We start from the raw sequence: 24,487 nt of genomic DNA, 5'->3' as shown, positions 1-24,487 counted from the left end.
GTCGTCGCCGCCACCTGCGCCGCCGCCAGCTGAGAATGCGCCGCGCGGGTATTAATAACCCGGGGCCGAGGGGGGCGCTGGAAGGAGGGGACGCGGCTGGGGGCGCTTGGGGGCGTGGGGGCGGTGCTGGAGGGAGGGGGCGGTGCTGGGGGCGGTGCTGGAGGAATGGGGGGCGGTGCTGGGGGCGGTGCTGGAGGAATGGGGGCGGTGCTGGAGTGAGGGGGCGGTGCTGGGGGCGGTGCTGGAGGAAAGGGGGGCGGTGCTGGGGGGAGGGGGCGGTGCTGGGGGCGGTGCTGGAGGAATGGGGGGCGGTGCTGGGGGAGGGGGCGGTGCGGGGGGCGGTGCTGGAGGAATGGGGGGCGGTGCTGGGGGCGGTGCTGGAGGAATGGGGGGCGGTGCGGGGGGGCGGTGATGGAGGGAGGGGGCGGTGTGGGGGGCGGTGCTGGAGGGAGGGGCGGTGAGGGGGGCGGTGCTGGAGAAAGGGGGCGGCGCGGGCGTGGTGCTGGAGGGAGGGGGCGGTGCGGGGGGGCGGTGCTGGAGGGAGGGGGAGGTGCGGAGGCAGTGCTGGACCAAAGGGGGCAGTGTGGGGGTGGTGCTGGAGGGAGGGGGCATGGCAAGGGGCGTGGCGGTGTTGGCCAGAGAAGAGTCCAGCACAAGTGGGATCATTCCCGCTGGGAGAGAGGTGAGGAGGCGGGAGCGGGTGTCGAGGGGAGAGGCAGACGGGGTTAGGGGGCGCCTCCCCGGGTGAGAAAAGGCAGGAGCTGGAACACTAGGGCCAAGGACCACAGGTCGCGGTCAGTGGCCGGCAGCCCAAGTGGGAGTCTGAGCAGGGCTCACCCTGAGTGAAACAGACGCCTCGCCCCTCTGTGCCTGCTCCCCTCAGTTTCCCTGAGCTCCTGGGACTCTTGGTTGTCAATCAGGCCCTGGACCTGCGTGCAAGCTGCAGGGGGACAGTGGGGGGGGGGGGGTGTTGAGAGACTGACCAGGCCATGACCCAGTGGCATTAATGACATTCACATTGTGCAACCATCACCATCTCCAAGTTTTTCCTTTTCCCAATCTGGAACTGTCCCATCAAACAGTGTCTCCACCCCGAATCTTATGTCTCTATGGGTGTCACTCCTCTAGAGACATCCTGTGAGGGCCGTCATACAGAATTTGTCCTTTAATGTCTGGTTTCTTTCCCTTACTATAATGTTCTAAAGGGTCATCCGTGTAGTGTCTGAACTTCCTTTTCACTGCTGAATAAGGTTCCATTGTGTGTATGACCCACATTCTGTCCTTCATCTGTGACCACTGGCTATGCCCCCTCTGGAAGCTGTTTTGTTTAACAATTTCCCGCCCCTTTTGTGCATGCTATTCTTTCCTTTATCGCTGAAAAATCTTAACCATCCTTATTGTCAGGTCTTTTCAATTTTTTTTTTAACGTTTATTTACTTTTGAGACAGAGAGAGACAGAGCATGAACAGGGGAGGGTCAGAGAGAGGGAGACACAGAATCTGAAACAGGCTCCAGGCTCTGAGCGGTCAGCACAGAGCCCGATGCGGGGCTCGAACTCACGGACCGTGAGATCATGACCTGAGCCGAAGTCGGACGCTTAACCGACTGAGCCACCCAGGCGCCCCTTGTCAGGTCTTTTCAGACAGCTCCATCATTCTCAGGGAGCCCGGCACTCTATGAACACTGCTCCCCACTCCTCGCTGGCAGACGGAGACCTGAGCCTGTGGATCTCAGTACAGGAGAGTCTCACTGCTCTTAGACAAGTGGACTGACTCATAGACGGGTCTGACTCTCACCCTCTCCCTCCATGGGCAGGTGACTCAGTCTGATGGGGCTTATCTGCCGCCTTTGGTCCAAACACCCCCATAACCCAAGAGTGTCCGGTCACAGAAACCTCCAGGTTACAGCCCTTGGCCAGCTGCCAAGGTGGCCGAGCAGCTCAGCCTGAGGCCTGAGCCCTCAGGGCCACAGACTGGGAGGTACAGATGACCAAGGACAGTCATCATCAAAAACATGGGTCAGCTCCCTGCCCTTCCAGGATCCACCTTTGTGTCTCCTCTCCTGGTCCTGCAGAGTCACAGGCCACACAGCCCACGGCCCTCTCTCCATTTGCACCACGAGGAAAGGACAGGCGCACATCCAGCGTGCTTGCTGGACAGACCCGCAGACAGTGGGGAAGGGGCTGGGCAACAGGAGCCAGGCGTGGGGAGAGGAAGGTAGGGAGGGGCCCGAAGGTGCTGGTGGCCAGGGGCAGCCCTTGTCGGTGGGGGACACCGAGAACCTTCCTCTTCTGCGTGGTGACTCAGCCTGGACCTGAGAGGCTCACTGCTCAGTCCAGAGCCAGGGGCAGGGGCACGGGGCCAGGACTCCTGCGAGAAATGGGAATTTGGGGCTGTTGCTGCCCTCAGGAGTTGTGGGGGCCCCACAAATCTATTGTGCTCTGTGCAAAAGTAACCCTGCGTGACTGTGATTCACTATATGGACCATTAAATCATAAATTATAATCCTAAAACCCTCACTTCCCATAAATGTGAATTTAACTTTGCTTTTTGGGTTCATTATATTTTGAAATAATAATTTTTCTGTAAGAACTCATTTCCAATTGCATTACTAAATTCTGTGGAAAATGAGGTTCCATAGACAGAAATCTGGCTTCTTTACACGTGCCCCATTCAGCCCCAGCACAGACTTGTCAAAGAGGCACATTCTTGTCACTGCCTCCTTTCTTCCCCTTAAAACAAACCGGCCAGAGAAGGATAAAGGGGAGGAGGCAGGACTAGGGGGTGGGGAAGCGCACCCCTGGCAGGGTCCAGGCAAAGGCTGTCTGTGGGACGAGGCCCACCTTGGCAGAAACGGCCAGGCTGTAGCCCCACCCGGAACTCAGGCAGGGCCATGGGCGCCCTGCACAGCCCACAGCTGAGGACGCCTGGCCCCAGAAGGTCCCGGCAGGGATGTACCTGCCTGGCTGCCCCATGGCCTCCCCAGGACCCCTCTGTAGTCAGTGGCTAACTGCACTTTTCCAGAAGACCCTTCCCTTGGTGATGCTGCTAATGTTGCCCTTTGCTTTCAATTTCAGAAGCTGCACATTTTCCAGTCCTGGTTCTAAACAGCTCAGACAAACACAGGTCTCCAGTTGGGGGTGACCCCTGTTAATCAGTGGAGAGCCTCCGGCATCTGAGCAAGCACTTGAGCTCGCACAGAGCAGTGTCAGGTGCAGAGTGCTCCCCTGACTTAACATGTCCTTGGTGGGGGCGCCTGGCTGGCTCAGTCGGTTGAGTGTCCGACTTCGGCTCAGGTCACGGTCTTGTGGTTTGTGAATTTGAGCCCCATGACGGGCTCTCTGCTGTCAGAGCAGAGCCCATTTTGGATCCTCTGTCTCCCTCTCACTCTGCCTCTCCTCCGCTCGTGTGCATGCTCTCTCTCTCTCTCTCTCTCTCTCTCTCTCTCTCAAATAAATAAATATTAAAAGAAAATGTCCAAGCTTGGGGAAGCTGAGGTGCAGGGTGAGTGGGGAGAAATTTCAAGTGCACAAAACAATGTCTTCTCCCAGTCCTGACCCTTCGTCCCCTGGGGAAGGTACGTGGGTCCCCACCTCTTGGAGAGGTACCGTGGGTCTGAACACTGCAGCCTCCCCGGTCCCAGTGGGGCTACTCAGGCTTGGTGACCTGCGGAAAAGGCCTGATTAAGGTCTACAAAACCTCGGTTCTGAGTAAAAAGTCTGTTTGCAAAGCCCCTGAGAGCCATTCTGGGGTCTTCAAAGGTGGGACTTGATGTCCAAGTGAGGGTAGAAACTGCAGGGGTTCCAGATTTCTCCCGCAAGCAGTTTAACCAAGGCCATGTGCATCCGTGGAGTGTAACTCCTGACAATGTCCATGTAGCAGTGTGCAGAGGGTCCTTTCCCTCAGCATGGTGGCCCTACTCCTCCTATCTGCCTCCGAAACAAGTTCAGGAGCTCCACTTCCTTCCTGAGGACCATCGACCCCATCCATGAAAGCAGCAGTGGGGTGCCCCAGCCCCAAAACTAATGGAGGGGCCTCTTCAAAGCGGTGGGTGTCCTGTCCCTGTACATCTCTCCTGGGAACTTCCTTCACCATCACATCACCATCACCATCACCATCACATCACCATGGTCACTGTAACCACCCGCCAACATCACCACTAGCATCACCATCCCCATGACCGTCACCACCGTCCCCACCACCTCCACGACCAGCATCGCCGCCACTATCATCATTTTTACTCTCGCTCAGTATATAACACGTAACTGTGACCACCATCTAGATCAAATGACTGTATTTTCAGTATTTGTTTCAGATTGTTGTTTTAGGAAATAATACATCCATAGCCCTCACTCCCCTTCTCCCCCCTCCCTAGAGCGCCACTGCCCCGACTTTGGAGCAACTCGCAAACTTTTTTTTTGGCCAGGTACTTCCCGTGTGCAATTCATAATGTGCTTTAAAATGTTCATAAATGGGACTGTACTATACTTATCCTTTTCCAATCTTCTGTTTTCTCTCCATCGGAAAAACAAGAGCTCCTTCACCCCTCCGAAAGGCTCTGGCGTATTCCACCGCATGCATCCCGGCTGGTTTCCGGGGACCCCCTCCACCCCATCCCAAGGGCCAGCAGCTGACCAGACTGACTCCGGCAGGGCTCCGGGCCAGACACAGAGGTGGTCAAGGAGATCTGGACTCCGGCCGCGTCAGTGGGAATCGGGGGCCTTCCCTTGTCGACTGGGTGGCCTCGGGGGAGTTACCGTACCTCTCTGTGCCTCAACGTCCTCCTCTGTCAAGTGCCGCTGGAAGTAGAAGTGGCCTCGTCAGAGTGCCGTGAGTTTTCAATGAGCTTTAAGCGCGTGAGTGCTGCACGACGCAGGTGCGCAGGTGGCGCTCAGAAACCACGGGCTGTTAGGAGGATGATGGTGATGAACATGAAGGCGACGCCGTGGTCCCTGCCGTCAGGGAGTCTTCTGTCTACGTGGTGAGAGTGGCGCTCAGCATGCACACGGCCGGCCACCCGGCCCCGGGGGACCTGCATCTGGGCAGCACCATTTGGCTCTTGGCAGTGGGAGGAGAAACCTCCCAGGTGGCCAGGGGAGCGGGTCCGGGAGGGTGTCCTGGCCGAGGGGCTACCTGGGCTGCGGGGCTGCTGGGATGTGGCAGGAGGAGGTTCTGCTAAGTCTTAGGGGCCCGTGCAGTGTGACCTGCCGGGCAGCAGGCTGAAGACAGAGACTGAGATGGGACAGGCCACCTCAGTGTCCCAGCTGAGGCCGAGGTGGCCGTGTGTCCCCTGCTCCGGGGACCTGGATATCTGCCCTGTGCAGGATGGGCTGTGCTCCAGCAGCAGCTGCAGCAGCAAGGCCCAGAGGCCCCCAGGCCTGAGTCGCCAGAAGGTCAAACTCCAGAGGGGAGCGCCCCCTTCCTTGCAGTGCGTGGGCCCTCTGGGGGACGGGCTACATCTGGACTCAGCGTCCCCTCCTCGTGTCCTGGCGGTGACTACAGCCCAGCGCTCAGCCTGTGACCCTGAGCACCTGCTCTACCCTGGGGTCGGGGGAGGAGAGTCTCAGACACCATTTGTCCTCCTACCTAAGACAGGAAGTGCTAGAGAATCCTGAGAAACATAAAGGCTTTCTGTCTGTAGATGGGGCAGGTCTCCTTCCCTGAAGCACCGCCTCCACCCACGTTGCCCCCCAACAAAGGAAACTCAGGGGCGGATTGGAGACACTCTGTTTTTCTCTGCTGGGTTTCCTCCAAGCTCCTGGGGTCCAGCTGCTGGAGACCACAGGCCACCTCAGAGAAAATCTCCTCCAACGCAAAGACGCCCCTCACACCCTGGGGCGGGAGGGCTCAGACTGGCGCAGGCCCCTCCGGGGAGGGAAGAGACGCAAGTGTGCTTGTGGTCAGCCACATAGACGTACGTCCCAATGGTGTCCATTGAGGTCTTACTGGCGTAAACCGTCAGGAGAGCTGGCCAGTCCTGACCTCTTGCTTCTCTTGGAAACGCAGCAGCTCTGGGGTCATGGGGCCCCCGCCTGATGGGCAGCTGCCCCGGGGGTGGGGGGATGTTCCGGGACCTGCAGGGATTCCACGCCTCGCTGGCCCCCTCCAGGAGGCATACGCTCGGTGTCCACCGCCCCTCCCTCGGGCCCCTGCCCTCTGTGTCCTGCGCTCTGGGCCTGGTTCCTATGCCACAGGCGGGTCTGTCCTCGGGCTGGTGCAGCGGCGCCTGATAGGATACAGGGGTCCCAGTTAAATTCGGTTTTCTGATCAACAACAAATAATTTTTACTGCTGCCTGGACATCGGACAGGAACGACCCTCCACAGGGACCTGCCTGAGCTGTGAATGCAAGTGAGTGTAGTTGTTTGTGGTGCTGATTCAAATTCAGAGAGAAAATCTGCCCTGTGATCTGAGGCAGCGTGAGGGCCAGCCGTGCCCTTAGCAGCCTGAATGGATGCAGCTGTTTTCAGTGGAGAGAATAATTCGCATTGGAGCCCTGTCTGGGGGCGTTCGGGGGTGGGGGTTTTCACGGGTCCCCTGGGACGAGCACACAGGTATCTCTACTCTGGACTGATGTGCTATGACTTTGACATTTGATTTTTTAAGTTTGAGGTGAAATTGCTCATAACCTATTATGCAATTAACTACTGTGCAACTGTCACCTCTATCCAGTTCTAGAACATTGTCAGTGTCTCCAAAGGAGACCCTACACCCGTTGAGCAATGACTCCGCTTCCCCCTTTCCCCCGGTCCCTGGCAAGCATGATCAGCTCTGTCTCTGTGCAGTTGTCTATTAGACATCCACGTGAGTGGAGTCCTACGGCATGGCCTCCCCCCACCGGGCGTGACGCTCTGGGAGTTCGTCCACACTGTGGCGTGCGCCGGTGCCTCACTCCTCTTATGGTGAATAACGCTCCGTTGCACGAACGTGTCGCATTTGTTCACCCCTTCATCTGGCCATTTGGACTGTGAACGGTGCTGTGACGAACACGTACCTACATGGTTACCTACTGGGCACGTCATTCAGATGGTAGCTACATATTTCATTTTGGGAGGATTTCATTTTTGTTTTGCTTTCGCCATCACCTGGTGAGTCGGTGTCTTCTCTGTTTTCAGGTGGGACGTGCTCAGGCACTACCGGCAGTCTGGTATGGAGGGGAGCTCTCGCCTGGGCGCTGCCGGAGGACTGCCTGGCCCTGACCAGCACCCCCAGTACTGCCAAGAAGCCTGGTCATTGAGGAAAAACAAAAAGAGGCTGCCCCAAACAAGGGTTGGCTGGAATAATGGATGAATGGACTGTTTAACCTGGAGGGATGGAGAGGGGACGAAGGCAAGACCAGGCTGGGTTTGTTTGGGAGAGGAGCCAGGCACGTGTCCCAACGGACTCCAACTCACTAAACTCTTGTAGAATTATCAGGGCTGTTGAAGTGCAGGGTTGCAAACTCGTGCTGCATGATTGCTTTGTCACCACTTAATTAGCATCAGAGGCCTTCATGATTTAACCGGGAGCCTGGCTTCTGCACACACAGGAGGGAGACTGCCCTCAAAGTTGCTAGGGGTAACCCTAATTCACAGTAAAACCCTCCGGAGTGGACCTGTGTCTGTCACTGAAAGAGATACAGCCCACCCTTGAATCATGGGAAGGCTGTGTCACCCAGAGACACCAACAGAGGGCTTCAGAAACCTCCAGATCAGTCATTTCCAAGGAGAACCGACTGCTTCACAGCATCTTCTCTGCCCACGGCGCCCTGTGTCTGCTAGAGCACCCTACTCCTGAGAAGGAGCAGCACCCTGGGAGGCTGGTCCCTGCCCCTGCCACAGCCATTATTGTTCAAACACGGCCCTTTATTTCCAGTGTGCATGTGTTTGTTTATAAATAACGTGAGAAGCACCAGGGAACCAAACTCTTTTACCAGGAGCCGAACTTGACTCACCTGCCCTGTGCTGTCCCACTTCTGTCTCCTACTCTGGGAGATCGAAACCTGCCAAGGACTCATCCAAAGCACTGAGATGACAAAGCCAATCAACAAGGACTAACTGAAAGATGACTCAGCCCACGGCTTGATGCAAAACTCTTCTGACTTTATTTAGTTAACAAACGACACGCAAAGAAATGGGTACTAAACGGTCAAACTGCAAAGAATAGCCAACATCCGAAACCAGGCCTCTCCCAGCGCACACCAGCGTCCCCACTGCCGCGACAGGGTCTCCTGGAGCCCCAGAGACCGTCCCGGCGGAGGCAAGCACACATCCCCGTCGCCCCCACCTCCGCATGCTCCGGGGCGCGCGTGTCCCACTCCACACACCCCTGCGTGTGGCCAAGGGCGGGGCCGGGGTCCAGACGCTCACCCTGCACCCCACTTCACAAGCGGCGCGGCAGCAACCGTTCGCGAAGCGCGTCGCCCAGGGCGTCGCGTTCCAGGCTCCGGCTCCGTGGCATTTGGCGGAGGAGAACCTCTCTCCCGCTTACAGGCTTTTAAAAGGGTCCCTTCCACGGAGGCAGAGACGGTCCCGATCCTCAGTCCCGACGCAGCTCCCCATTCTTCGTCCCCAGGCACCGGCCCCCCTATTCTTGGCCGGTGGCTCCCCTGGCTGTCGTGGGGAGGGGGCAGCCAGGACGACGGTGGCCACTTGGGCCTCGGGCCCTCCGTTCTGGGGCCCTCGGCCGAAGGGCTGGAAGCGGGCCAGCTCCCCCAGGGCCGAGGCTCCCACGGCAGCCAGGCTCCCCCCACTGGGCCCGCTGCTCCCGGGCTCGGGCTCGGTGGTGCCGGGATCCCACCCATGGGAGGAGGAGGCCGGGGGCCCGGGTGATGCGGGGAGGGTGGGGGGGGGCGTCCCCCCCTCCCCCGCCCCCGCCCCGGCCCCGGGGGAAGAAGAGAGGATGGCGAGGCCCCTCTTCAGCAGGGCTGTGTCCGCAGGGACCAGCTCCTCGTCCCGCCCCGGAGGAGAGGACTCCAGAACGCGCAGCTTCCACCGGTGCAGGTCCTGCTTCTGGGGTGCGTCTTGGGGTCCCACCGCCCACACCTCATCGGGCTCCAGCAGCACTTTCCAGCACTTTCCAGGACTTTCCGCAGGACCCACCCCGGCGTCGTCGTCGTCGTCTTCCGGAGGTAGACGGCATCGCAGCAGCCCGCCACGGAGAGGCGCTGCGGGTCCCTTACCCAGGCCTCGGCCTCGGCCTCGGCCTGGGCCTCGGCGGGGTCCACGGCCTCGGCCTCGGCGGGGTCCACGGCCCGCGTGGTGCCCCGCTCCAACACCGTGGGCTCCCCCGGGGGCAGGTCCACTCTGAGAAGCCCCTGCCACGGAGGAGGGGGCCTCGGCCAGTGTGCGCAGGCGGGGGGGCCCCCCGAGCCTCCAGGGGAGGCTCTGGGTCCAGCCAGCGTCCTCAGGGCCCTGGCCCCGGGGTGCTGCGTCCTGAGGCTCCAGCTCGGTGGGCGCGAAGTGGTGGTCCGGGCGCTCCTCCTCCGACCCCGGGGTGGGGGGTGGGGGGTGGGGGGGGCCGCCCCCCACTCCACAGACCCCCTCCTGGGCGGGGCGACCCTGGCCCTGCCCCCAGCTCAGCCCCACCCCCGGGCCCCGGCCCTGCTCAGGCCCCGCCCCGGCGGGGGTCCGTGGGCTCAGGGTCCCAGTCTCCCTCCTCCCAGTCTTCCGACTCCAGCGAGTCTCTGAGCTCCAGGAAGGCAGCCTTGAAGCAAGCGAAGCAAATCCCCAGCTGGCCGCCATGTCGAAGCTGATACCTCCAGGACGCGCGGAGGTAGGACACGCCCTCGTCCCCGTACCGCACGCTGACCGGGCGGCACATGGCCACGCTGCCTGCCTCCTACCGCGGTGGGCAGCGAGGGTGGGACGCGCCGGGCACTTCAGGTGGCCTGGCCCACAGGTGGGGGGAGGGGCGGGGGAGGAGGAGGAGGAGGAAGGCGAGGATCAGGAGGGGGACAGAAAGAAAGGGGTTTCTTGTGCAGGCACTTGGGGAGGGGTGGGGTGGGCGAGCTGGGTCCCAGTCCAACAGAGACCTGCAGAGGTTGGGCAGGTTGGACTTCCGGAAGATTCTTCAGCTCCCGAGATGGCTCTATCCTCTGGGAAGCTGCAAAGGGAGAGAGAGCAAGTGAGGTCGGGTGCCCCTTGCAGGCCGGCGGGAGGGGCACCGGGGGGAGCCGGGGCAGGGGGCCGATGGGTGGAGACCTGGCCCTTTCAGCCCTGCCCTGCCCAGGGCAGCTGCTCGCGAGGCCTGCGGGGCACACGGCCCCTCAGCCCCCCACCCCCCCAGTCGGCCTTGCCCGGCAGCACCCGAGAGGACCTCAGGGAAACCGAGGGGATCTGATGGGAAACTGCCAGAAGCTGATGAAACTCAGAGCACCTGGTGGGAGCTGAGGGGATCTGAGGGAACATGGGGGAACCTGAGGGAAAGTGCCGGAAGCTGAGGGAACCTGATGGGATCTGACAGACACTGAGAGAAGCTGATGGGATTTGACAGAAGATGAGAGGACCTGACAGAACCTGAGGGAACCCGAGGGAACCTGACAGTCAGTAGCCGAGAGAAACTGATGGATCCTGAAGGAATCCGAGAAAACTTGAGACAAACTGACAGAACCTGATGGAAACTGCCAGATGCTGAGGGAACGTGGGGGAACCTGAGGGAAACTGCTGGAAGCTGAGAGAACCTGACGGGATCTGAGGAAACCTGAAAAAAAACGGAAGAACCTGGTGGAAACTGCCTGATGCTGAGGGAAACTTATGGAAGCTGAGAGAACCTGACAGAACCTGAGGGAATCTGATGGGATTTGACAGAATCTGAGAAAACCTAAGACAGAACCTGATGGAAACTGCCAGATGCTGAGGGAACGTGGGGGAACCTGAGGGAAACTTCTGGAAGCTGGGGAAACCTGATGGGATCCGAGGAAACCTGAAAGAACCTGAGAAAACCCGAGAGAAATGGACAGAGCCCGATGGAAACTGCCAGATGCTGAGGGAACCTGCCTGGAAGCTGAGGGAAACCTATGGAAACCGATGGAAGCTGAGAGAACCTGACAGAACCTGAGGGAAAGTGGTGGGATCTGAGGGAAACTGACAGAACCTGATGGATCCTGATGGAAGCGGAGGGAACGTGGGGGAACCTGAGGGAAACTGCTGGAAGCTGGGAGAACCTGATGGAAGCTGATGGACGCTGAGGGAAACTAACAGAATCTGAACGAACCTGAGGGAACCTGACAGAAGCTGAAAGAATCTGATGGAACCTGATGGAAACTCAGGGAACCACCCCCAGCCACCTCAGCCTCTCACCCCACCTCACCCCACCCCACCCCACCCCGTGGGCCCGTGTCCCCTGGACCCTCTCCTCGCCCGAGGGGCCCTCACCCTGCCTGGCACCTCCCTCCTACAGGCACCCCGCCCCCCCCCCCCAAAGGAGGGAGGCAGTGCACCTGGGAGTATAAAGGGCCCTTTCCCATGATGCCCTGGGCTCATCTGCATATCTCCCATGAGCCTCGGCCCATCAGCAACTGAAAGTGCGGAGTCACCCACCTCCCTCCCAGGAGCCCCGTGCGGCCCCCAGGCGGGGCAGGCTGTCCCCCTCTGGCCCCCCCAGCACCGCCGGGGCTCCGCGAGCGCGCGTGTGTGTGTGTGTGTGTGTGTGTGTGTGTGTGCGCGCGCTCTGGCCCATAGAACTCTTCTCGTCCTTTCTGTCTGAGGGTTTCTGGAACTGGGCAGGTGAACGCTTTTCCGATGGCCCTTGTCCCTTCGTGGGTGACCTGCCGGCCCCGGGTCCTGTCCCGTGGTTTAAAGTGGGTTTTTTCTAGTTGTCTCTTGATTAAAGGTTTTTTATGAATTCCAGAAAATGTTCAATTCTCAATTATTTACATTTGAAACACATTTCCCACTTTTGTGCTTTATCTCCCTTTGTTTAGACTCTGTGGATGAGGTCGAATGTGTCAATCTCTTCCTCGAGAAAAGATCTTTTTTAAAAAAATTTATTATTATTATTTAATGTTTATTTATTTTTGAGAGAGAGAGAGGGAGACACAGAATGAGAAGCAGGCTCCAGGCTCTGAGCTGTCAGCCCAGAACCCGACGCGGGGCTCGAACTCATGAACCGTGAGATCATAACCTGAGCTGAAGTGGGACTTTTAACCACCTGAGCCCCCCAGGCACCCTCTATCTTTCTGGTCAGAATCTTTAGTTCACCAGACCATAATATCAGTTTCTTACATTTTCACCTTATTCTTTCACTTTTTTGCTTGTGTCCTTTGCCTCATAACTTTTTATTTAAATGTCTTTTGTAAAAAATGTAACACAAGAGTATAGCTACATGGCTGTTTAAATAATTTACCAAATAATCAGGTCATTCAGCCCTCCCTTCCAAACTTCCAACCAGTGTGTCCAACTGCACCTGGCACGTCCCCCAGGACATCTGATGAGTGTCCCTGATGAACAAATGCGCAGCTGGGCCTGGACGGGGCAGCGCCTGGAGAAGACACAAGCTGCTTCTGTCATTGGGTGACAGCAAAGTTCCTTGGATCAGTGTTTCTTGAATTTTGCTGCAAGTCAAATTGTCTTGGATGTTTGAGAAGTCCCCGTGTCCATGTCACACCATGTGGTGGACCCCCCCAAAGTGACCCCCGGTCAGTCATGCCCTCCCTGTGATTGAAAGTGGAAACTGTGACTTGTTTCTTACCAACAGAAGGGGCAGAGTTGACGGATGTCACCCCCTCGATTGCATTATTTTACATGGACGTACATGATTGTACACGTGTACGTATTATGCACGATTAGGTTATGTGATTGCATCATATGCACACATTGTATACACACGTACACTATCATATATTGATATTTATACTTACACACCTCATGTATGTGTGCGCACACGTGACCACACACATGCACGTATGTGTGCCCCAAATCGACTTGTTCCCGTTTCCCCTCGGACGGAGGGGGCAACGGCCATGCTGTACTGTGGGTGGGGGGTGGAGCCTTTGGTCAGTGGGAGGGGCAGGCGGCTGCCTCGGGAGAGTGGGTGGGGGGACCTGCCATGACCTGCAGGGATGCAGCGCCCCCCTTTCCGGCCCCTCCCAGGCTGGCGCGCTAATGAACCAGAGCGGCCCTCCTGGCGAATCCTCACCTGTCTGCTAACCTAGCAAGCCGTCAGCGCCCTGGCGTCGCTTCTGCTGCTGATACACGCCTTTATCGACGCCTCTGTCACGATGTGTGATCCCTTTGTTCTCTAGCTCCCCTCCCGGCCAATAATCCAGAGCGTACGACGGAGCCTGACTCAGGTCTCTATTTGACACAGAGAGAAGAAACTCAGGGCACAAAATGAAACAATTTGGGGAGACATTTTTCCATTTCCCTTCTCAGTACCCAGGGTTATCAAGCTTCTGCTCCGCCAGGGACATCTTTGTGGCAGAGGCCATGCCTCCATCCCTCCCCCGCAGCCCAGCTCCCCTCCAGCAGATGAGCAGTGCTGAGGACTGGGGGGCCGTGCCTGCAAGCGTGGCCCTGTGCCCCCGCTGTGAGGACCGGCAGACCGGGCATCTGAACCCTGGCGGGTTGGAACCACCACCCACGTGTCTAGTCCCTCTTGGCTACCTCACGCTGGGTCTCCCTTAGAATGTGGACCCTCCAGGGCAGGGCCGGGTCCCACCCTCCACACTTCCAGACCCAGGGGCTGACGCTGGGTAGACGTCCCCACCTCCTTTCCCGGGTCTGCTGCCGCCCAAAGCCCTTTGGGAGAAGACTCGACAGCCCCTGGAATCTGCCTCAAGTTCCTTCATGTCAAGCCTCGGGAGTGCATGGTGCTCCCGCATAGCCAAGGCCACCATGTCCACCCAGACCCCACGTAGCTACGCGGGTTTCCATCAGCCATGCCACTTCCCGGCAGCGGAGGCTCCGTGCCCAGCCAGCGCAGCCCCGAGAGGGACCAGATTCAGGGTGAACGTCTCTGCAAGGAGGGAGCACCGTGTCTTCCCCAAGCCCCCACATGACCGCCTCCTTGTGTGCTGTCCGCCTGCCCAGCCCTGGTCACACTCTGTCTGGGAGGCACCTGTGCCCCTGGATGGAGAGGGGGGTGCACTGGAAACAGGGCATCCCCCAGGTCCCCCAGCCAGAGACACGATCATCCTACGTGAGCCGAACAGATAACCACAGACAGATTTATTCCCTTACAGTTCTGCACGTCTGAAGTCTGAAGACTGCAGGGCTGGCTCTTTCTGGAATCTTCAGGGACAATCCCCTCTCTTGTCTTTTCCAGCTTCAGGAGGGCATGCACACGTCGGCTCACGGCCCCTTCCTCCATCCCCAGGCCAGCAGCACAGAGCCCTCTCTCCTGGCTGACCTCTATTTCTGTCCTCTCACCTTCTCTCTCTGACTCCGACCCCCTACCTCTCTCGTAGGGACCCTTGAGATGCCATTAAGCCCACTTGAATCCAAGCTAACCCCACCCCCACCCCGCCTCAAGGTCCCTAACTTGATCACACCTGGAAAGTGTCTGTAGCCGGGCAGGTGATATACACCCAGGTTATGATATTAGGACATGGACATCTTTGGGGACGTCATCCAGCTGACTTCAGACCCGGCCCGTGCTCTCGATGGCCCTTGACCCGCTCTGGAGTTTTCAGAAAGAGCCTTTCTTCTCTCACTACACGTGGGAAGTGCCTGGGCTTTTGGACTCCAGCTTCTCGCATGTGTCTATAGGCCCTCAGTCTGTGAGGCTGGGCTTGCCGCCCCTGACACCAAGGCCTAGAAAGATCCCGCAGGCCTATTTGACCCGGAGGAGGAAAACGGGATGAGGACTTTGGGCTGAGGGAAACAGCTTCTCAAAATCGCAAAACTGGATTCTGCAACAGCTGCCCAGAGGCCAGCGGTCAGAACAGGTAAATGAGGAGGAGCTGTGCTGCCTACGGCACAAGCCTCCCAAAGCTCAAAACCGGGTCGGCCCGGCCTTCCCAAGCGCTTTGAATTTCTGGATAGACAGAGAAGTAAAGTTGGACCACTAAGGTGTTACCAACAGCTTACTTTTACAGCCAAGGCATCTTTCCATAAAAGACATTTTTCACACCGGAGGTAAAAAGTCCATACCTCCTGACAAAAGGATCTGAAATCGAATAAATTTCACTCCATGAAAAACTCCCTCCTACTTTTTCATTAGGCTTCAGAGCAAGGGGACTCCCTGGCCTGCATTGCCCCAGAGGCCTTCTGAGTAGCCAAGACGAAAACGGTAGGGCACAGGAAGGAAAGAACTTACGCGTGGATTAGAAAGAACCCGTAAAAACGGAAATGGACGATCCAGATCCGAAGCTCAGAACCTTCTGTCAGGCTGTAACACATGTAATACGGATTGGACACAGCAGAAGACAGCCCCGGTGAAACCGAACAGCGTCAATCTCCAAGTCCAAGCATGAAAGGAAGAGGGAGAAAACAGGACTGAGCATGGGGACAGAGGCACTCCGGCCGGAGCCCTACAATGGAGGGGCTATCCCTGGGCGGAGTGCCTGAGGGCGGGGTCTTGAGGACAAGAGACAGGCTGCCCATTGTCCACCCTGGGCTGCTCTGGATGCAGGAGCAAGTCCAGAATAGTCCATCTCCAAGGTCAGGGGAGGCCAGAGCACGTTTGCGGAAGGAAAGTGTCACCCAGATGGCGGGACCCTGGCTCTGGGCCAGGTCATTTCCCCTCCCAAGTGAGTGTCCAGGTTACTGTCACCCACCTTGATGACAATCCGCCACCCTGAGGGGCTGTGGCCTCTGGAAGGCGCCCCCTGGAGCTGGTTCCTCTTCACCGAACCTCGTTTGCCACTGAATTTAGCAATGCAGTGGGAATGAGTTCCCTTGGGAAAATCGTGGTTCCCCTGCACGACCCCATATAATCATGCTCATTATTATTATGTGTGGAGCAAGGCTTTACAGTCACTTTTAATGAGAAATGTGACATTTTTCTGGTTAATTCTCAAAGTGAATCACAGGCACGCAGAGTTGCTTTTGCACAGAGCACAATAGACTTAGGGCGTGGGGCCCCACAACTCCTGAGGGCAGCAACAGCCCCAAATTCCCATTTTTCGCAGGAGCCCTGGCCCCGTGCCCCTGCCCCTGGCTCTGGACTGAGCAGTGAGCCTCTCAGGTCCAGGCTGAGTCACCACGCAGAAGAGGAAGGTTCTCGGTGTCCCCCACCGACAAGGGCTGCCCCTGGCCACCAGCACCTTTGGGCCCCTCCCTACCTTCCTCTCCCCATGCCTGGCTCCTGTTGCCCAGCCCCTTCCCCACTGTCTGCGGGTCTGTCCAGCAAGCACGCTGGATGTGCGCCTGTCCTTTCCTCGTGGTGCAAATGGAGAGAGGGCCGTGGGCTGTGTGGCCTGTGACTCTGCAGGACGTCCTGACCAGGAGATGGGAGCCAAGGTGGGTCCTAGAAGGGCAGGGAGCTGACTGACTTCTTTGAGGTTCTGATCCCCTCATTCTCAGGTGTCCACAGGCACTTGAAGCCCACCCCTCTCCAGAAAATACCCTCGGAAGCCACAGCATATGGGGACAGCCCAGGTTCTCATCCCCCACTTGAGGCTTTGTGTCCTTCCCAGCCCAGCATCTTGTTCCCCCCTACACACAGCGAGGAAGAGCATCCCATGGGCCCTATCTGCAGGCTGATGCGACATTTCTGTATTGTCACCCAGGGGTGATGAGCTTGGGGGTCTCAGGAGAGGGGCATAGGCCTGGCTCTCCTCCCTGGATGCCAGTCCTGTGTCTCCAGTACATTCCTCCCCTGAACACCAGGCAGTGAGACTCCTGCCTCACAGGGCTGCGGGGATGCCGTGGTCACACCCCAGGGGGAGGGACTGAGGCTGGGGAGAGGCCTCCACGTGTGCCCCATGGCTCTGTTTGGACGTTGCCAACAAGAAGCCACGGCGAAGGCGGGCCCTTTTACAAGTGAGTCTCGGGGCCCCTTCTCCTCCCAGCACTGCCCTCAGGGGGACTTGTCATAAAGTCATCTTCTCGAGGGGCTAAGAGAGGTCAACTTTCAGAGCAAATGTTTCCTTTCTCTCTTGTCCTCGCCATCTTCATGCCCCCGGGAACATCTCCTTCAACAGAAGGCTTAGGAAAGCTAGGCCACCCCCCATTGTGGCCCGTGGCTTCTCTCCACAAGCCAGCGCGGCTCTGAGGGGTCCCAGGAATGCTCCGGAAGAAAGGAGCTCCCGGCTCCCCAGGGAGACCATCCGTGCACATTTGCTGGGAGAGACAGTGGCTGAGGACAGAAGGAAGAGCTCAGCCGGTTTCCAGCAGGTTCTTGTCTGCCGGGATGAGGCCCCACGCCCAGTCCTCCTGCCTCCCGCCTCCCGCACACAACGCCATCCGCAGGGATCCCGGCACCGACTCCCCACGCGCCACCCCGGGGTCCCGCAGCCCAAGCTCTCGCTGAGATGTGGCTCAACAGCAGCACCTTTTAACCGTGGGATTTCCTCATTCCAGTGAAACACAGAACCTTCGGCCCCAGAAGGCACACTGGCAGGCAGACCTGGTCCGGAAGGGCCGGCGCTTTCCCCATCGTGGAGGTCCCACGGCAACACCACGGCAAACCTGGGACACTAGAGCCAAGGGGCCGTTCCCACCGGGACTTACTGTCACTCATCCATCCGTTGTGCCCCGTCGTCCCTCTGGCAAATGTCCGCCGAGCGCTCATCCTAGGTTGGGGAATTTAGTGGTTAAAGAAAAAAGACCGTTCCCTGCTCTGGAGGCTGCATTTCCATGGGAGAGATGGATAGTAGTCTCCTGGGTAGACAAGGACCATAATTTCAGACGGGAGCGAGTAGGACGAAGAAAATCAAACAGGGACGGCAGGGAGAGTGGAGCCTCGCTGCAGAACGCACTGTGGGTGGGGCGAGGAGCAACTCTTATGACGGGCGCCCCCAGGAAGCCTCCCGGGCTTGCGCTGCCCAAACACCGGAAAGGGCAAAAGGCAGGTTTCGGGGAAGAGAGTCCTTTGCAGTCAAACCTGTAAAGAGTGGCGGCTGGAGGCAGAAGGTGACTGGGCCCCTGACAGGAGAGCGGGCAGCTGGATGGGGAGCGGGCCAACAAGGAGCCGTCTTCAGAACAGACGGGGAAACAGAGGCAGCCGAACTATTTGGTTCTGTAAACTCCGAATGATAAGACGAAACCAAATGAAGACAATTAGTTGTACGCACCGTGTGCACATGACATGGACGTCAAATCCAAGACACTGCGCTGACGGCAGACTTATTACAGCACTAAACTTAATGTCCCCATAGAAGCACGTGCCTCTGACAGAGACTGGAATACGGGCTGGAGACGCCCGCTCACGTGTGACCCGGGGCGCCCCAGGCGAGTGCAGGGGCAGAGACACTACTGGCTCTGAGAGCTATCTTACAGAGAACTCGCGACCCTTACTCATTTTCACGGCTTACTGGGAGTCATTAGCCTTGTCGCTCAGAGAATTATTATTTGTCCTTGTCTTCGTGCCTTTCTGTTCCTTTGGAAACACAACTCTCACTTTATGGGGCAAGTCAGTAAAAAAATTGGAAATCAACGGGCAACTTTGAGAGCGCATCTGTCCTCCACGGCCACGGGGGTCCCATCTCCATGCCCGCGTCGCGTGCCCGTCCCGTGGAGGCGGGGGCCCTCCTCCCCGTCAGCAGGCAGGGTCTCCCTGAAGACTCTCTACAGTGAAGCTCTGCCTCTCCTGGCTTAGTGCCCGTGAGGAGGAATGAAAGAGAAGCCAGTAGAAACTTCTGCATCTCGGCGGAGCTGAGGGCGGCCTTTCCTTGCCGTGGAACAGCAACCGTGCAAACGTTGGCTCAGACCCCAAGTACTCGGTTCCATCAACATGTGCAGCCTTTCCGTCTCAGTGATGATTACAATAACAGTTTCCAAGAAGGTTTTCTTCGGTGAATCACTTGATTATTTAAACACGCTTTCCTTTCTTATTAGGGCCTGACTCCAACTGGGTCACCTGCCCTCAGATCCAAGCCCGTGTGGGCTTATAGGCTTTTTGGGTCAGGTGGTTTCTCTGGGCACAACCGGCCGTGCTCAGGTCAGATTCCCGGACACGCTGGCGGGGTCTGTGCCCGGGAAAAGCGCCAGGCCAGGTTGGCTCCGAACCCATCCAGGGGATGCGGTGCCTGGGAATGAAGTAGGTCAGCAACACTTTGATGGTCATCCCGAGGACGGAGGTCACCAAGCCAGCCAAGAAGCGGGAATGTGTCCACCCCACAAACATCTCTGGAATGTTCTCTAAGCCTTGGAAGCTGCACAGTCCTCTCGGATGAGACACAGACAAGCACCGTAGCAGGCTCAAAGGCACACCGGGCTTTGGCCTCTTTCGTCTCAAGGGCCTCGGCCCTTGGGGCAGCGGGGGGCTCTTAAGCTTGACCAGAGAGGTCATCCCGGCCCTCTTCTAGTCTGACAAGCCTTGGCCACACTCACTCTTTTGGGCTTCTCCCCCTTCACCCTTGTCCGTAGAGCTTACGTGTCCTGGGCCTATGGACACGGCGCTTTGGAACGCGGGAAGCTCTGGGGGCCGGGGTCTGGTCCTTGCTGGCCTCCAGGTCGTGGCTTTGGTTAGGAACATGAGGCGGGTCCAGTCACACACTACGCAGTTTGTGGCAGGTCACGGTAAGCTGCCTTAGTCGCAGGGTGGTGTGACTTGGGGGTTGGGTGGGCCATGGGTATTCGGGGATCGTGCAGAGCCTGGCTTGGGCATCAGTAAGGCTAAGGCCAGGGGAGGGTGGAGGGTTAATGACCCGATATCTGTGAAAACTTCTAAGTTCACCCAGGTGTCTAGGCACCGGTTCTTGAATTGTACAGCATATTGGAAACATCTGGAGAACTTAAGAGACACTGATGCCTGGGGCCCATGTGAGAATTCTGATAGAACCATATGCACAAATGTTAGTTTTCTGTTGCTTCATAACAAATGACCAAGCTTATTGGCTTAACAGAGCACACATGTACTTTCTTCCGGTTTCCATGGACTGGGAGTTGGGATTTGCCTTGGCTGGGCCCTCGCTCAGGGTCTCACACAGTGCAACCCAAGTGTCGCATGGATTGTGCTCTCAGCTGACAGAAGTCCTATCCTGTGGTTGTAGGACTAAGGGCCTCGGCTTTCCTGGCTGTCAGCTGGGTGCGCTTTCAGATCCCAGAGCCTGGCCACAGCTCCCTGCTTGGCTGTTTCCCTCTTGAAGGCCGGGAGGAGACAGCAAGAGCTGGCTTGGGGTCTTATGTAAATTCATAGTAGTGTCATTGCAGTCGGGACACCCCTCTGCCACATAATGTGACTTCATCAGGCAGCAGCACCCACCCTCAGTACCCCTTCTCGGTTGGAGGGAAGTCGTAGGCTCCCTCCAATCACAGGGAGGGCGTGGCCTCTGGGGGTCACCTCGGGCCTGTCTGCTACATGCTGTGACGTGAGTTCCCAGGAAAACCTTAATGTGCAGCAAGTTTTGAGAACCGCAGACCCCAGGAACTTTGCAGCCGTGTTCCAGAGGCTGGCTGTGTCTTCTCCAGGTTCACCAATTATGACAAATGTATGACCGGTGCCGATGCTGACAGTGGGGAGGCTACACACGTGAGGGGCAGGGTGCATAGAGGAACTATGTACCTTCTGTCCAATTTTGCTGTGAACCCAAAATGCTCTAAAGATAAAGTCTATGTTCAAAAAAGAAAGTGTTCAGAGAATCTTTATTTTATTTTATTTTTTATTTCTTTTTGATTTTTTAATGTTTATTTTTTCAGAGAAAGAGAGAGAGCGAGCATGAGTGGGGGAGGGGTAGAGAGAGGGGGAGACACAGAATCCGAAGCAGGCTCCAGCCCCCAAGCTGCCAACACAGAGCCCAACATGGGGCTTGAACCCACGAACCGTGAGATCATGACCCGAGCGGAAGTTGGATGCCCAACCAACTAAGCCACGCAGGTGCCCTAGAGAATCTTTATTTTATTTTTTAAAAATTTTTATTTATTTTTGACAGAGAGAGAGACAGAGCATGAGCAGGGGAGGGGCAGAGAGAGAGGGAGACACAGAATCGGAAACAGGCTCCAGGTTCCCAGCTGTCAGCACAGAGCCTGACGTGGGACTCAAATCCACGAACTGTGAGATCATGACCTGAGCCTAAGTCGGATGCTCAGCCCACTAAGCCACCCAGGCGCCCAAAGAATCTTTATTTTAAAAGTGAAAACATGGGGCGCCTGGGTACCTCAGTCATTTAAGCATCGACTTAATTGTATCGGGCTCTGTGTATCGGGCTCTGTGTTGTCAGCTCGGAGCCTGGAGCCTGCTTTGGATTCTGTGTCTCCCTCTCTCTGCCCCTCCCCCGCTCATGCTCTGTCTCTCTCTCTCTCTGTCTCTCAAAAATAAATAAAAACCATAAATTAATAAAAAATCAAAATAAATAAATAAATAAATACAAGTGAAAAGAAGAGCCAGACTAGGGGAAATGTGTTTCAAATGTAAATAATTGAGAATTGAACATTTTCTGGAATTCATAAAAAACCTTTAATCAAGAGACAACTAGAAAAAACCCACTTTAAACCACGGGACAGGACCCGGGGCCGGCAGGTCACCCACGAAGGGACAAGGGCCATCGGAAAAGCGTTCACCTGCCCAGTTCCAGAAACCCTCAGACAGAAAGGACGAGAAGAGTTCTATGGGCCAGAGCGCGCGCACACACACACACACACACACGCGCGCTCGCGGAGCCCCGGCGGTGCTGGGGGGGCCAGAGGGGGACAGCCTGCCCCGCCTGGGGGCCGCACGGGGCTCCTGGGAGGGAGGTGGGTGACTCCGCACTTTCAGTTGCTGGTGGGCCGAGGCTCATGGGAGATATGCAGATGAGCCCAGGGCATCATGGGAAAGGGCCCTTTATACTCCCAGGTGCACTGCCTCCCTCCTTTCGGGGGGGGGGGGCGGGGTGCCTGTAGGAGGGAGGTGCCAGGCAGGGTGAGGGCCCCTCGGGCGAGGAGAGGGTCCAGGGGACACGGGCCCACGGGGTGGGGTGGGGTGGGGTGAGGTGGGGTGAGAGGCTGAGGTGGCTGGGGGTGGTTCCCTGAGTTTCCATCAGGTTCCATCAGATTCTTTCAGCTTCTGTCAGGTTCCCTCAGGTTCGTTCAGATTCTGTTAGTTTCCCTCAGCGTCCATCAGCTTCCATCAGGTTCTCCCAGCTTCCAGCAGTTTCCCTCAGGTTCCCCCACGTTCCCTCCGCTTCCATCAGGATCCATCAGGTTCTGTCAGTTTCCCTCAGATCCCACCACTTTCCCTCAGGTTCTGTCAGGTTCTCTCAGCTTCCATCGGTTTCCATAGGTTTCCCTCAGCTTCCAGGCAGGTTCCCTCAGCATCTGGCAGTTTCCATCAGGCTCTGTCCGTTTCTCTCGGGTTTTCTCAGGTTCTTTCAGGTTTCCTCGGATCCCATCAGGTTTCCCCAGCTTCCAGAAGTTTCCCTCAGGTTCCCCCACGTTCCCTCAGCATCTGGCAGTTTCCATCAGGTTCTGTCTTAGGTTTTCTCAGATTCTGTCAAATCCCATCAGATTCCCTCAGGTTCTGTCAGGTTCTCTCAGCTTCCATAAGTTTCCCTCAGCATCAGGCAGTTTCCACCAGGTTCTTCCGTTTTTTTTCAGGTTTCCTCAGATCCCGTCAGGTTCTCTCAGCTTCCAGCAGTTTCCCTCAGGTTCCCCCACGTTCCCTCAGCATCTGGCAGTTTCCATCAGGTTCTGTCAGTTTGTCTCAAGTTTTCTCGGATTCCTTCAGGATCCATCAGTTTCTCTCGGCTACTGACTGTCAGGTTCCCTCGGGTTCCCTCAGGTTCTGTCAGGTCCTCTCATCTTCTGTCAAATCCCATCAGCTTCTCTCAGTGTCTGTCAGATCCCATCAGGTTCCCTCAGCTTCCGGCACTTTCCCTCAGGTTCCCCCATGTTCCCTCAGATCCCCTCAGCTCCCACCAGGTGCTCTGAGTTTCATCAGCTTCTGGCAGTTTCCCATCAGATCCCCTCGGTTTCCCTGAGGTCCTCTCGGGTGCTGCCGGGCAAGGCCGACTGGGGGGGGTGGGGGGCTGAGGGGCCGTGTGCCCCGCAGGCCTCGCGAGCAGCTGCCCTGGGCAGGGCAGGGCTGAAAGGGCCAGGTCTCCACCCATCGGCCCCCTGCCCCGGCTCCCCCCGGTGCCCCTCCCGCCGGCCTGCAAGGGGCACCCGACCTCACTTGCTCTCTCTCCCTTTGCAGCTTCCCAGAGGATAGAGCCATCTCGGGAGCTGAAGAATCTTCCGGAAGTCCAACCTGCCCAACCTCTGCAGGTCTCTGTTGGACTGGGACCCAGCTCGCCCACCCCACCCCTCCCCAAGTGCCTGCACAAGAAACCCCTTTCTTTCTGTCCCCCTCCTGATCCTCGCCTTCCTCCTCCTCCTCCTCCCCCGCCCCTCCCCCCACCTGTGGGCCAGGCCACCTGAAGTGCCCGGCGCGTCCCACCCTCGCTGCCCACCGCGGTAGGAGGCAGGCAGCGTGGCCATGTGCCGCCCGGTCAGCGTGCGGTACGGGGACGAGGGCGTGTCCTACCTCCGCGCGTCCTGGAGGTATCAGCTTCGACATGGCGGCCAGCTGGGGATTTGCTTCGCTTGCTTCAAGGCTGCCTTCCTGGAGCTCAGAGACTCGCTGGAGTCGGAAGACTGGGAGGAGGGACACTGGGACCCTGAGCCCACGGACCCCCGCCGGGGCGGGGCCTGAGCAGGGCCGGGGGGCCCGGGGGTGGGGCTGAGCTGGGGGCAGGGCCAGGGTCGCCCCGCCCAGGAGGGGGTCTGTGGAGTGGGGGGCGGCCCCCCCCACCCCCCACCCCCCACCCCGGGGTCGGAGGAGGAGCGCCCGGACCACCACTTCGCGCCCACCGAGCTGGAGCCTCAGGACGCAGCACCCCGGGGCCAGGGCCCTGAGGACGCTGGCTGGACCCAGAGCCTCCCCTGGAGGCTCCGGGGGCCCCCCCGCCTGCGCACACTGGCCGAGGCCCCCTCCTCCGTGGCAGGGGCTTCTCAGAGTGGACCTGCCCCCGGGGGAGCCCACGGTGTTGGAGCGGGGCACCACGCAGGCCGTGGACCCCGCCGAGGCCGAGGCCGTGGACCCCGCCGAGGCCCAGGCCGAGGCCGAGGCCGAGGCCTGGGTAAGGGACCCGCAGCGCCTCTCCGTGGCGGGCTGCTGCGATGCCGTCTACCTCCGGAAGACGACGACGACGCCGGGGTGGGTCCTGCGGAAAGTCCTGGAAAGTGCTGGAAAGTGCTGCTGGAGCCCGATGAGGTGTGGGCGGTGGGACCCCAAGACGCACCCCAGAAGCAGGACCTGCACCGGTGGAAGCTGCGCGTTCTGGAGTCCTCTCCTCCGGGGCGGGACGAGGAGCTGGTCCCTGCGGACACAGCCCTGCTGAAGAGGGGCCTCGCCATCCTCTCTTCTTCCCCCTGGGCCGGGGCGGGGGCGGGGGAGGGGGGGACGCCCCCCCCCCCCCCCCCCCCGCATCACCGGGCCCCTGGCCTC

General features: G+C 58.3%; 1 protein-coding gene and 1 long non-coding RNA gene across 2 annotated transcripts; one reads left to right on the top strand and one right to left on the bottom strand.

Moving 5' to 3' along the window:
- Positions 1-7,139: 7,139 nt before the first annotated feature.
- On the bottom strand, positions 7,140-11,395 carry TEX19 (testis expressed 19). Its single transcript, XM_047834060.1, is given in 3 exon segments — positions 7,140-9,594; positions 9,596-10,081; positions 11,353-11,395. Coding segments are annotated over 2 exon segments (1,335 nt in total). The 5' UTR covers positions 9,800-10,081; positions 11,353-11,395; the 3' UTR covers positions 7,140-8,463.
- A 10,301-nt stretch (positions 11,396-21,696) lies between these two features.
- Positions 21,697-23,312, top strand: LOC125151624 (uncharacterized). The gene is made up of 2 exons (XR_007146885.1): positions 21,697-21,922; positions 23,195-23,312. It is a non-coding gene; the product is annotated as an uncharacterized LOC125151624 (long non-coding RNA).
- The last annotated feature ends 1,175 nt before the right edge of the window (positions 23,313-24,487 follow it).

This window comes from Prionailurus viverrinus, chromosome E1, assembly GCF_022837055.1.
Source record: "Prionailurus viverrinus isolate Anna chromosome E1, UM_Priviv_1.0, whole genome shotgun sequence".
Lineage (NCBI taxonomy): Eukaryota > Metazoa > Chordata > Mammalia > Carnivora > Felidae > Prionailurus > Prionailurus viverrinus.
This window is presented reverse-complemented; position numbering and strand designations above follow the sequence as displayed.